Source organism: Equus quagga, chromosome 17 (genome assembly GCF_021613505.1).
Source record: "Equus quagga isolate Etosha38 chromosome 17, UCLA_HA_Equagga_1.0, whole genome shotgun sequence".
Lineage (NCBI taxonomy): Eukaryota > Metazoa > Chordata > Mammalia > Perissodactyla > Equidae > Equus > Equus quagga.
The window spans coordinates 6,366,214-6,378,731 of NC_060283.1; the positions used below are offsets into that span (position 1 = coordinate 6,366,214).

Below are 12,518 nucleotides of genomic sequence, written 5' to 3' on the forward strand. Positions count from 1 at the left end.
CTCTTTATGCTATCTTGAGATGAACAAAGTTTCTATTAATGGAGTTCAACTTACCAAGTTTCTCTTCCTAATTTTTCTCTACCGAGATCATGAAAATCTTCTGATATTCTCCCAATTTTTGTATTTACTATCTGTCACTCTCTCCTCATCAGACTGTAAGCCCTCTGAGGAAAATTCTATAAGCAGCAGGTCCTCCATGGCACTCCGCTCAAGGAATGAAAGCCAAGTGGGGCTGGGTGCTACACAGCTAGAGTTTCATCTGATCCTTACGTCTCATTTTCTAAGTGGGGAAACTGAGGCTCAGAGAGGCCGAGTGACAGCACTAAGGAACACAGGGCTCTCAGGTACATGCGTTTCCAAGTTACATTTTGAGGGCCAGCCTGCCTCCTTCCTAGCAGTAAGTCCGTGGACATGCTACTTAGCCTCTCTCAGCCCCTCGTTTCCTCACCTTTAAAACAGAAAATTACTTATTGTGGAAGAAAAAGATGTTGGCAAAGATCTTAGTTGTGGGTCTGGGTCACACTAAGTGTTCAACAAAAAACAGGATGAAGGGCCAGTCTGGTGGTGCAGCAGTTAAGTGCACACATTCCACTTTGGCGGCCGGGGGTTCGCCTATTCGGATCCTGGGTGTGGACATGGCACTGCTTGGCAAGCCATGCTGTGGTAGCCATCCCACATATAAAGTAGAGGAAGATGAGCATGTATGTTAGCTCAGGGCCAGTCTTCCTCAGCAAAAAGAGGAGGATTGGTAGCAGATGTTAGCCCAGGGCTAATCTTCCTCAAAAAAGAAAAAAAAAACCAAACAGGATGAAAATATACCAGATACAAGTGTAACTCACTCAAGGCCCCAGCTGTGATGCACAGGCTCTTTCTGCCTCCCTGAGAGAGCAGGGCACGTGGCCAGAGCACTGCCCACTCCTCCAGAGACCAGGAGAGCACGTGAGGATGGGCAGGTGAATGCTAGCCACAGCTGGTCCACCCTCTTCCTGGAACCTCTGACTCCCACTGATTATTCCGCCAGGTGCTGCCCAGCCCCCAGGTGGTGATGGACTTCTGGAACACCATAGCCCATCTGGATCCCAGAAAGGGATCAACCTACACTCTCTCCCACATTACTAAGGGATTGAGACACTCTGAGGCACCTGCTGGAGGCTCACGTGGCTGGGGTGGCTCCCTCCAGGGTGGGAAGGAAGCTGCTGGTTTCGATCTGCACTGATAAGGGGTGCAGCAGACCTGGTCAGTCTGGGGAAAGGACAACTCCCAGCCCACCTGCTTTTCACACACGAAGCCCAGTCGTGAAGGCCACTGACTTTATTGATTTAAAAAACTCTACAAGGACAGGGACTGTCTGCCAAAAAGGGAGCCAAATGGCATAAAACAGACCAGAGGCGAGGGTGGGAGTGAGGCAAGGGGCTAGGAATCCACTCAGAAAAGCTAGTCATCGACATGAAACTGGCAGGGGAAGGAGAAGGGAGATGCATGCAAGAGCAAAAATTCCAAAAAAGTCGAAACGGTGAAGGGAGAGAACTCCCAAAAGACTCGAGTACATCGGAAGTGAGTACGCAACAGCAATCTTTTCCTTTGTAGAGGACGCGGGGGGGGGAGTCCCCACTCGGCTGCAAACTCTGGAGACTCAACGTTGGGGCTGGGGTTTGGGGGCTCCCCGGAGAGCATCACAAGAAGGCGTCACACCACTCTCGCAGGCACCCAAAGCAGTCCCGGGACTGCTTGGCGTTGGCGCCACACGTGTCCTTCAGCCATTCCCGGAAGAGGTCTTCATCTTTCTTTAGCACCAGAAACTGGCCAAGAACCACATAGGCCTGCGAGACAGGCAAAGAAAGGGGGTGCCGTTAAGTGCTTTGTGGGACTAAGAACAAGACCACTACTGTGGCATCAAGGCACGTGACCCCAACCAACAACAAAACAATAAAAACGCACAAGAACCTCAAAGACAACACAATCTGGCTAGGCCTTCAGATTATACACCCGTCTGCCCCCAACAAGTACACTCACGTTCCTTACTCCCAAACTACAGGAAACACTGTGGTCTGCCACCTCCTGCCCTCCCCAGGTGCACGCGGCCACCCCACACCTTGTCAAAGCCCCTTTCCTCCAGCTTCTTGCCCAGGACTTCACCAATCCCGGCCAGGCTCCCCACTGGCTTTTCCCCCATGGGTTCGGCCACGAAGTCTCGGTGCTTTTGAGACGTTGTCATCTTGATCAGGCTAAACCTGGGAATCCCAAGAAAAGGTAGGTTAGGGCTGAAAAACGGGGAACTCCAGAGGGCCCATTAGCAATCTCATGAAGAGGAAGCTAGACCAGCCGTGATGGTGCTTTTTCACTCGATTTCTCTCATTCCACGGATGAAAGCTTTTCCCCACTATTCAAGAGAAGTCTTTTCCACTCCAGCGGGAACTCGCTTTTGGTATTGCTCCAAAGGAAAAACTACCCTGCCCTAACAGGTGGCGCACGCGGGGCAGTGGGAAGAGCCCCAGGGTCAGCACTCAGGGGCCGCCCTGAAGCTGTCATTCCCTCTGTGACCTTGGCTGGGCAAAGGCGACAGCGCCTCTACCTGGGCCGGCGACCTGCTCTGAAAAGCAAATAAGGGGTCTCTCCGCCCCACCCGCCCCAACAGGCCGCTCCCAGAACGCAGGCGCAGGCCGGGACGCACACACCTGCTCCTCCAGCCCCGCGGGGTCCCCGCCTGGGCTCCCGCTGCGCTCGCCCCGCCGGCTCCGCCCCCAGCGCGCGTCGCCCCGCCCCCAGCGCGCCGCTGCGCCCACACGCCGCGCCCCGGCCCCTCCCCGCGCCGCGGCCCAGCCCGGGCCGAGGGCGCATCCCCCGTCCGCCACGGCGCATGCGGCCCTTTCCTGCCCTCCTCCCCGCGCCGCCTCTGGCTTCCAGCCGAGGCCCCGCTCCACGGCTCGCGCTCACCCACGGCTCCGGTTCCCCTAACGGCTCCTCCCGCCAGCCGCCTGCTCCCGCCGCTCCTCAACCCACTAGAACTTTCCTCCACTTCCGCTTCCGGGTCGCCTCAAGAGCCACCTTAAAAACCTAAATTGGGCACTTCTAGCCGCCTAGAGCCATAGAGATGAGGCGCTCCGGATCTCGACGGCACCCTTAATAGGCGCTTCTTTCTGGTCGCTTTACTGGCTGCAAGGCTGCTTTCTAGGGTCTCGCTTCTCGGCAGCATGTCCGGTCTCAGGGAGCAGAGGCCTCGGAGGAGAAAACTTCATTTCCCTGCTGCCCGACACCCGGAACTCTAGGACTTGGCCTCCGCCGACCTGGCGATGGGAAGAGTTAGAGGGACGGACAAGGAGCGGGGGAGGGGTGGGGGTGGCCGAGAGGCTTCCGAGAGGGCCGGAAGTACGGTGCTCGGAAGGGGCCGACTCAGGCTGGCCCCGCGTTGTCCCCGTCGGCGTCGGGCTTGTAGGAGTGGGACGGGATCCGGAGGTGCCGGAGACCTGAGTTCAAGTCGACGCAACTGTCGTGACTGCCGGCAAGTCCTTTTTCTGTGCTTTCCTTGGCTCAGCTGCCAAGTGAGTCGTGGACGAGCCACTCTCAGCGTCCAGCCTGGAGAAACGGGGTCGTTCAGGCAGCACCGTGGGCGACGAGGGCCGGAGAGTAAGTGTGGGTCTCCTTCTCTGAGCGTCTTTCCTCCGGGATAGGGAGGGAGGGGGGCAGGAGGGCAACTAGAGGTGACACTTCGGAGTTTCCTTTGGAAACCATAGGTCTTGGTGGCACCAGTCCTTGTTTTCGCAGTACCCAAGTCAGGAGTAGAGCAGATGCCGCAGACCAAGCCGGCTTACCCCGACCTTCAGTTAACTCATTCCGGTTTGGACCATCGCGGTGGACTCCCACCTGGTCTCTCCCTGTGAGGTGTTGAGAGATTGAGCATCCGTGTTGTGGGGCTCTGCTACGCTTGGAATGTGCAAGCATGCTGAGGACGATACAGTTTATCTAACGCTCGTTCCCCAGCGGTTACCGGGATGATTTCTTTCTCTAGAACACGTAGTTTTTGTGGTTATGCCGGTACTTATAGTACCAGTTGTCTTATGTGTCATACACCGTGGTAAGTGTTCTGTTGTCGTTATCTCTTCCTAATAACAATGCTCCGAGTTAGTTGTTATTTTTTTCTGAGGTCTGGAGAAGTTGAACAGCTAGGCACAGCCAAGGTAGGATTTGAATCCAAGCAATTAGATTTCAGAGCCGACATTCTTAACCAGGACACTGTCACTCCTCAGTAAAAGGCCCCTCCTTGTCTTCAAAACAGTCCTGGGTTCCGAGCCTGCTGTCCAAGAAACTCAGAAGGAGGAGCTGATAGTCTCTGCGTCCCTCACCTCCCTGGGACAGGACCCAGCATGTCTCAGGCCACCAAGAGGAAGCATGTGGTGAAGGAGGTGCTGGGGGAGCACATGGTGCCCTCTGACCAGCAGCAGATCGTGAGGGTGAGTGGCATTGGGCACAAGCTGCTCTGCCCACTACCCCTCCACCCCCATTGGGCCCCTGGAGGGGGGGTAGGGTGCAGGGCAGCTCAGAGCGTGTTTGAGCTGGCTGATGAGGCTGACTGGTTCTTGGTTTCTCCTGGACCAGGTACTCAGGACCCCAGGGAACAATCTGCATGAAGTGGAGACAGCCCAGGGGCAGCGCTTCCTGGTGAGCATGCCTTCCAAATACCGCAAGAACATCTGGATTAAGAGAGGTGAGAGAGGCAGGCCTCTAGGAGACAGAACCGTTTCCTGTGGCCTTGGCTTCCCCCACTGCAAGGAGGACTGACTGCCTTTTCTCTGCTCTCCCTCCAGGGGACTTTCTCATTGTTGACCCCATTGCAGAGGGAGAAAAGGTGAAGGCTGAGATCTCCTTTGTGCTCTGCAAGGACCATGTGCGCTCTCTGCAGAAGGAGGGGCTCTGGTAGGTAGTCCCCTTGGTCTGTGGCTTTCTGGCTTCTGGAGGGATTGACTTCTAGCTGTGGAATCAGGGGGGTGGGGGAGGATCCTGACATCTCAGGCAAGGACAGCTGGAAACAGCTTTTTGGCTGGGAGATTTCTCTGTCCGTTCTGACCCTGGCTCTTCTCTTGGCACAGGCCTGAGGCCTTCTCCGAAGCGGCTGAGAAACAGAACAACAGGAACAGGTGAGGAACAAGCCTCGGGGTAGGGAGGACAGAAAGTAGGGGTTCAAGCCTTGGGGTCTTGAGAGGAAAATAGAGCCTGCCTTTCTCCCTACGTGGGATCCCTGGTAAGAGCTCTTCAGTGTGCGGTGTAATATGTGGTTATGAGTATGGCTTGAAAGTCAGATGCCCTGGGTTAAAATCCTGGCTTTGCCACTTTTGTGACTTAAAGCAGGTTACTTAATTTCTTAAGCCTCCATTTCCTCACCTTTAAAATGGGAACTTTGGGAGGATTAAAGAAGTTAATGCTTATAAAATTGCCTAGAATAGTACTTGGTATATAATGTGGGTCCATTGAGCGTTAGTCGATGGTAATAGAATCATTATTGTGGCCGGGGCCACCCGCGGCATAGTGGTTAAGTCTGGTGTGCTCCGCTTTGTCAGCTTGGGTTCACGGGTTCAAATCCCAGGCGCAGACCGACACCACTCATCAAGCCATGTTGTGGCGGCCACCCACATATAAAGTAGAGGAAGACTGGCATAGGTGTTAGCTCAGGGCTAATCTTCCTCAAGCAAAAAAAAGAGGGAGATTGGCAACAGATATTAGCTTATTTCACAGCAAATCTTCCTCACCAAAAAACAAAACCCTGTGGCTCCAGTGAACTTTTTTTTTTAAGGATTTTATTTTTCCTTTTTCTCCCCAAAGACTCCTGGTACATAGTTGTGTATTTTTAGTTGTGGGTCCTTCTAGTTGTGGCATGTGGGATGCCGCTTCAGCATGGCCTGATGAGCTGTACCATGTCCGTGCCCAGGATTTGAACTGGGGAAACCCTGGGCCGCTGAAGCGGAGTGCACGAACTTAACCACTGGGCCACGGGGCTGGCCCCTCCAGTGAACTTTTGAGGTGGAGGTGGACGGTAGTCTTTAGCCTGATTTCCTTGGCCAAGCTTTCTTGCTGTTTGTTCTGACTCTTTCCTTGTCTGATTCGCTGAGCCCTGACTGCTTGGCCATATGGTCCTCCTTTTCGTGAACTGCAGATCTGGTTCCCCAGAAGGCCTTGGGCTAACACTTTCCTTTTCCCTCATGCAGACAGACTCAGCCAGAACTCTCAGCGGAGCCACAGTCATCAGGAGAAGACTCCAGCTCTGAAGACGATTCTGACCTCTTTGTGAACACCAACCGCAGACAGTATCACGAGAGTGAGGAGGAGAGCGAAGAGGAGGAGACAGCCTGAGACCCCAGAACCCACTTCTCCTCTCGCTCAGAGACTCCGTGGCTCCTCTGAGCTTGGACATTCCCAGGGTGCTCTGCAGATTTTCCCCACTGGATGGGGACAAGGCAGAGCCCCTCTCTGAACTGACCTTCTGACCCAAGAGAATTAAACCCCTGGTGGGTGGTGACTTGGCCAGTGTCCGAGTGGCTTTCTGGAGGGAAGAGGGACTTGTGATGAAGTTAAAAACTGCTCCTTCGTGGAGGCCTCATGGGCAGGTGGGCTGAATGGCCAGGAAATGGGGAATAGCTGGAATTTCCCTACACTCTCTCTCTCTCCCTGCCTCTCTCATTGGGCACTTAGAAAGTGCCAGGCTCCGTGCTGTGGCTCCTCGCACGTGTTTAATAACTGAGGACAGTACCACTTCATCGCGTGCTTCCAGTTAATGCTGATTCAGGCATCAGGATCACAGCCATAGGGCCTAGTGCCCACCTGCCTCTATGAGACACTCAGGACAAGTTCCATGGTGCCTGGTAAGCTGCTTTCCCTGCCTTTCTAGTCACCTGTGACTGCAGGAGTGCCTGCCTCCCTGCTACTGTGTACCTCCCCTGGTTGGTGGCCTGCTTATGGCTACTCAGACCGTCACTCCTCAGCCGTCTTGCAAACCACATGATCCCACATTGAAGCGTCTACCTCCGGCTGTATGCTCTCCCTCTTCGTTGCTGGCGTTGACCTTCACTGCTCAGTCATCAAAGTTCACCGTCTGGCTTAGGGTCTTCTACCCCTGCTCGTGTCATTATTTTCCACATCCGTGGGTGGGTCTATTCAAAGCTGTGACCCTGTGGCTCCTTGATAGCCCATCACTAATGCCCTTGCCCTCTGTTCCAGGCCTGCTTCCTGCATCGCTAGTCACTCCCTGGACCCCTGACCTTCCTAGAAATTGCAGCACCTTCTGAATTCAAATAGCTGTGCAGTCATTACCTTCTGGCCTTCTTGCTTACTCAGCTACTCCCTCTGCAAAAGTTCTTTATCTTCATGCTCCAAATCAGCCCTGCCACGTTCTCACCATTATGCTCCTGTCTTCACTTCCCTCATTGTGCAGCATCGCTCCCACAGTCTACCCCCTCCACTCCCTTGTCTCCCTCCACTGTATTCCTCTAGTAAAACCCTAACCCTGGCCGACCCACTCACTCACCTCTGTGCCTGCGCCCACGTAACTCCCAGAGAAAAGCCAACCTGGCCCCTCGTTTTACCTTAAATTGATAATTACGAACCTCAGACGGACGCTCAGCACTGCCTAGCACGTCTGCTCTGGGCTGTTGTCTTTCAGAACTTCTGTCTTGTCTGTCAATTCCCCCTTCCCCAGCTAGTTAGCAACCGCAGCTCGCACTTCATTAAGAAATAGTAGCCATTGAAGGGAACTCTCGCCTCCCCGTTGCCAACCCTACAAGTGTGCTCAGATCTTCCTTGTTACTCCCCACTGTAATCCAGTGGGACTTCAACCTTTCCTTTTGTGCTTTGAAGCCTGTCTCTTCTCTCACTTAAGGACTTTTTGTGGGTTTGTTTTTTTGTCGTCCTTTCTGCTGCATGTGTTAGCATCGAATGTGCTGTAGAGTCTGCCATCTGAAAAGCAATCAGAGAAACCTGTCTGATCCCACTCTCTCCAGCTACCACTTCATTTACCTGCTCCTCATTCACTTTCTCTTACGTTTGTTTAATATAGCTTTAAATATACACACATATGTATATGTGTGTGTCTCTACACACGTATGAAAATGTGTGTGTATATGTGTATATATACACACACTGAAGATAAATTTCAGACAAGTTAAAGATAGATACACACATATCTATCTATCTATGGGAGATAGCTTTTTTCCCTAAAGGGGTAGCCACTTGTCCCTATACCATTTATTGAATGGGCCATTCTTTCCTCAGTGATTTTAAATACCTTTTTAAAATAAACTGAACTCCTGCATGTGTATAGATCTGTCTGGAATTTCTAATCTGTCCCGTTGATCTAGTGTGCATGTACCACATGTTGTAGCACGATTGACATCTCATAGCTCCCTCACCCCTGCCCCTCTGGTGCTTGAAAGTTTCCTATTTTCTCTTACACAAGAACTTTAGAACAAATTTGTCAATTTTATTAAAAAATCCTGTTGAGATTTTCTGTGGCGTGGTTTTAAATCTCATAGATTTGGAGAGAAGTGGTATTTAACAGTTTTGAATCTTCCGACCCAGAAATGAGGTATGTACATTCTTTTGTCAGGTGTTGTCTTCATATGTTTCTGTCATGTTTCTAATTCAATTTAGTCTTGGGAATTTTAGCGTTCTTTGTTATGAGTGAGATCTTTTGAAACTGCATTTCTAACTCTCACTGGCACATAGGACAGCTCTCATCCTTGTGTGCTCCCCTGGTAATCTGATTGAATTCTCGTTAATTCTAATAGTTCTTCACTTGGTTTTCTTGGCTTTCTGGCTGGAGAGTCAAATCATATCCTATTAGAGGCACTTCTGTCCTTTACACTCATTTCTTCTTGTGAATTACAGAGGCCAGGACCTCCAGGACAAGTTGAAAGGCACCCTTGTTTGTTCCTCTCTTAGTGGAAAATGGTTCTCACGTTTCATCACAAAATGGGATTCTTCCTTTAGGTTTCTGGTAGATAAGCTTCATCAGGCTGAAGATGTTTTCTTCTGTTCCTAGCTTACTGAGGATTTTTTTCTTTATTCAACACTGATGAGTTTCAACATCTATTGAGATAATCAAAAGATTTTTCTTTATTGTACTGATTTATGTTAGTAGGTTTCCAAATGTTGAACTATCCTTGCACTCTGATATAAACTTTGCTTAGTTTTATGGTATATTACTTATTTAGGATTTTTATATGTATCCCTGGGCCAATTTCACTTTTTATTTTAATGATCTTCCTGCCCCATTTTGATAACAGCATTATGCTAGCCTTATAGAATGGATTAGGAGACATTTACTCTTTTTCTTTGGGCTTGAATAATTTATAGAAAAGAAATTATTGGTTTCTTCAAAGTTTGGTAGAATTTATAAAAACATCTGTGTTCGATGCCCTTTTTTAGGGGTAGATCTTTGCCTGCCTTTTAATTACTTCTGTGGTATTTTGTCTACTCAGGTTTGCTGTCCTTGAATCAATTTTGGTAATTTATATTTTTTTGGATCGTATGTTTCATATATATTTAAGGTTTTTTGGGCAAAAAGTCATGCATGATATTTGTATTATTGGGGACTTTCTTACTTAGGGACAAAATCTAACTTGAACTAGCAGAAGCAAACAAGGTCTCACTGGCTGAGGTCTAAGAGTAGAGCTTTTGGCAGAGCTGGTGCAGGGCCAGCATGGTTTCGTCACGGCTTTCTCCTCGTTTGTTTCTCGGGTAGTCTCTGCTCCTCTTGGTAGATCAATCCCTTTCTCCCTACAGGTGTTTTCTGCAGGAAGCTCCAGTTTATACTCATTCCTTACAAAGAGTTCCCTCTTCCGGGTCCTTGTATTTCTGGGAAGAGTGGTCTTGCTCAGGTCACTCGCCCTCTCCACTGGCTGGGGCTCAGTAGGGGGGATAGGGGATTACGGGGAGGCAAGATGAACCACACCTGCTCCATATGATATGCATTTCCCATAGAATAGAAGAAGGGGGCACGGGGCGAGAGCAGATGAAACCAACAAACATTTCTCCTGTGTTCTATGTATTTTATTTTCTTTGACTAACTTTGTGAGATATCTGTCTATTGGCCTTTTCCTTCTATTTCTTTGGGTTTATTTGCTCATTTCTAGCTTCTTGAATTGTATGCTTAATTTCAGTCTTGTTTTCTAATATATTTAGGGCTATAAATTTTCCTCTAAGTACTCCTTTGGCAGTTCCCCACTTTATCCTGTGTGTATGTGATTTTTTTGGCTTTATATCTGTAAGCTTGTCCTTATGTTTTTCTCCAGCACCCAGTGAGTCTGTGATCTACATAATAACCTCTTTTTTCCCCCTAAAACCTTTTAATCTTCCCTTCTCCATGTCTTATCAGCCATTTTCCTCCTGTGGGTTGCAGCTAAGCATCCTGGTGGAGGTAGAGTCTGCTTATTACTCTCCTTTGTCATTCTTTGAGGCTGAGTTCCATCTCTATTCTCCCAACTTGGTGGAATCCAACCGCGTATGAATAGATCTTCTAGAATGAGCTGAGTGTTCTAAGAGCCGTCCGTGGTCAGTTCATGTGACTGGTCGCCTCATAGTGCTGCTCCTGCTGCAGTTAAGTTTGACGCTTGTGACCCTTCAGACTCTGCACCTCTGTCACTTTAGGACCAACCTTTATAACCAGATCATTTCCTCTAGAGCTTCCCCGTGCAGCCCAGCTTACTTTCCTCCCTTGTCATCTGGCCACCCATATATATGTGCCGTGGAGCACATAGGGCAGTCTGAGCTAGTCACGTTGTTTTTCTCCTTTAATCTGTAAGTGTGGTGAGATACCTTGATGGTTTCTCACATTAAGACATCTTTGCATTCCTGGAATAAAAGTCACGATGTATTTTTGAATATATTGCTGGTTTTGGTTTTCTGATGTTTGGGGAATTTGGGGCATCCGGGCTAAGTGAGATGGCTTAAGCTTTTCCTCTCCTGCACTGCCCTTGTCTGGTTTTTATATCAAGATATGAGTTGGAGAGCATTCTCTCCCTTTATTTTCATTACAAGTGTTTGTATATGATTGGAATTTTGCATTTCTAAAATTTTTGGTATAACTTACTATAAAACCAACCATACCTGGCAGTTCTGGGCTGAGTGGGTAGATTTTTTCTTTTTATGATTTTATTTTTCCTTTTTCTCCCCAAAGCCCCCCTAGTACATAGTTGTGTATTTTTAGTTGTGGGTCCTTCTAGTTGTGGCATGTGGGACGCCACCTCAGCATGACCTGATGGGCGGTGCCATGTCCGCACCCAGGATTCGAGCTGGCGAAACCCTGGGCCACCAAAGCGGAGTGCACGAACTTAACCACTTGGCCACGGGGCTGGCCCCAGGGTGGGTACTTTTTTTTTTTTTTGAGAAAGATCAGCCCTGAGCTAACTACTGCCAATCTTTCTCTTTTTGCTGAGGAAGACTGGCCCTGAGCTAACATTCATGCCCATCTTCCTCTACTTTATTTGTGGGATGCCTACCACAGCATGGCTTTTGCCAAGCGGTGCCATGTCCGCACCCAGGCTCCAAACCGGCGAACCCCAGGCCACCGAGAAGCAGATCGTGTGAACTTAACCGCTGTGCCACTGGGCCGGCCCAGGGTAGATTTTTAATTCTAGATTTTTGTTGATAATGGATTTGCTCAGGTTTCTGTTCTTGAGTCAGCTATATTTTCAAGGAAAAATATTTGCCTGTTTTATCTATGGTTTCAAATTTATTAGCATAAAGATATTTGTAGAATTGTCTTATGTTTGTAACCTTGACTGTATCCAAAATTTGTCCCCTTTTTAATATCTAAAATTTATTATACTTTGTATCTTTTTCTATCCTGTCTGTCTTGGCAGAAGTTCATTTATTAGTCTCTTCAAAGCACCAGATTTTTGTCGTCGTTCATTGTTAGCTTTCTTCTGTCATTGGTTTCTGCTCTTACCATATTCCACTTTACTTATCCTCCCTTGGGCTCATTCTGTCGTTCTTCTCATAGCCCTTGTGGTTGTGTGGTGAACTAATTAGCTTTCAGCTTTACTTCCGCCCCCATCCCAAACTATTTAGGGAATTTTCAAACCTGAAGAAAAAGAGAAGGTAAAGTCAGTCCCTGTATACCCTTCAACAGGGTCACCAATTTATAACATTTTTTGCCACGTTCTATTTCTTTATTCACAGATCACACCTAGGTTTTACATTTAGTTGTTAAATCTCTTTGACCTCTTTTAATGTAGAACAAACACCTTAATGATTTTTTTCCCTTAAATGGACTCTTTTGACAAGTTTGGGCTAGTATCTTATATCACTCATTTGCATTTGTGTGATTGTTTTTGCAGACAGATTTGGGTTAGACAATTTTAGCAAAAATAGCCTAGAGCTAACGTGCTCTCACTGTGTCACCAGGTGGAGGGCTGGCGTGCACTTATTGCTCATTGCTCATGAGGCACTTGGTGCAGGATGTCCGGCTACCACCAGGCTAATTTTGATCACCTGGCTAATGGGACGGCTTCTAGATCATTTCCCTAGAAGAG

General features: G+C 49.0%; 2 protein-coding genes across 2 annotated transcripts; one reads left to right on the forward strand and one right to left on the reverse strand.

Annotated features, from left to right (window-relative positions):
- Positions 1-1,296: 1,296 nt before the first annotated feature.
- BANF1 (BAF nuclear assembly factor 1) lies at positions 1,297-3,086 on the reverse strand. Its single transcript, XM_046643827.1, has 3 exons — positions 2,935-3,086; positions 2,093-2,231; positions 1,297-1,820 (listed from the first exon to the last, which is right to left on the reverse strand). The coding sequence occupies exons 2-3, from the start codon at positions 2,213-2,215 to the stop codon at positions 1,674-1,676; spliced, it is 270 nt and encodes an 89-aa protein (XP_046499783.1). The 5' UTR covers positions 2,216-2,231; positions 2,935-3,086; the 3' UTR covers positions 1,297-1,673.
- Positions 3,087-3,331: 245 nt separating this feature from the next.
- On the forward strand, positions 3,332-10,870 carry EIF1AD (eukaryotic translation initiation factor 1A domain containing). The gene is made up of 6 exons (XM_046643826.1): positions 3,332-3,624; positions 4,274-4,448; positions 4,594-4,702; positions 4,803-4,911; positions 5,085-5,132; positions 6,198-10,870. Exons 2-6 carry the CDS (start codon positions 4,362-4,364, stop codon positions 6,340-6,342), a joined length of 498 nt encoding a protein of 165 aa, XP_046499782.1. The 5' UTR covers positions 3,332-3,624; positions 4,274-4,361; the 3' UTR covers positions 6,343-10,870.
- Positions 10,871-12,518: the final 1,648 nt, after the last annotated feature.

Coding starts and splice junctions, on each gene's coding strand:
- BANF1 (XM_046643827.1), bottom strand. CDS start 2,215: ATGACAACGTCTCAAAAGCACCGAGACTTCGTGGCCGAACCCATGGGG. Junction 1,821..2,092: donor AGGAAAGGGGCTTTGACAAG/GTGTGGGGTGGC, acceptor CCTGTCTCGCAG/GCCTATGTGGTTCTTGGCCA.
- EIF1AD (XM_046643826.1), top strand. CDS start 4,362: ATGTCTCAGGCCACCAAGAGGAAGCATGTGGTGAAGGAGGTGCTGGGG. Junction 4,449..4,593: donor ACCAGCAGCAGATCGTGAGG/GTGAGTGGCATT, acceptor CTCCTGGACCAG/GTACTCAGGACCCCAGGGAA. Junction 4,912..5,084: donor CTGCAGAAGGAGGGGCTCTG/GTAGGTAGTCCC, acceptor CTCTTGGCACAG/GCCTGAGGCCTTCTCCGAAG.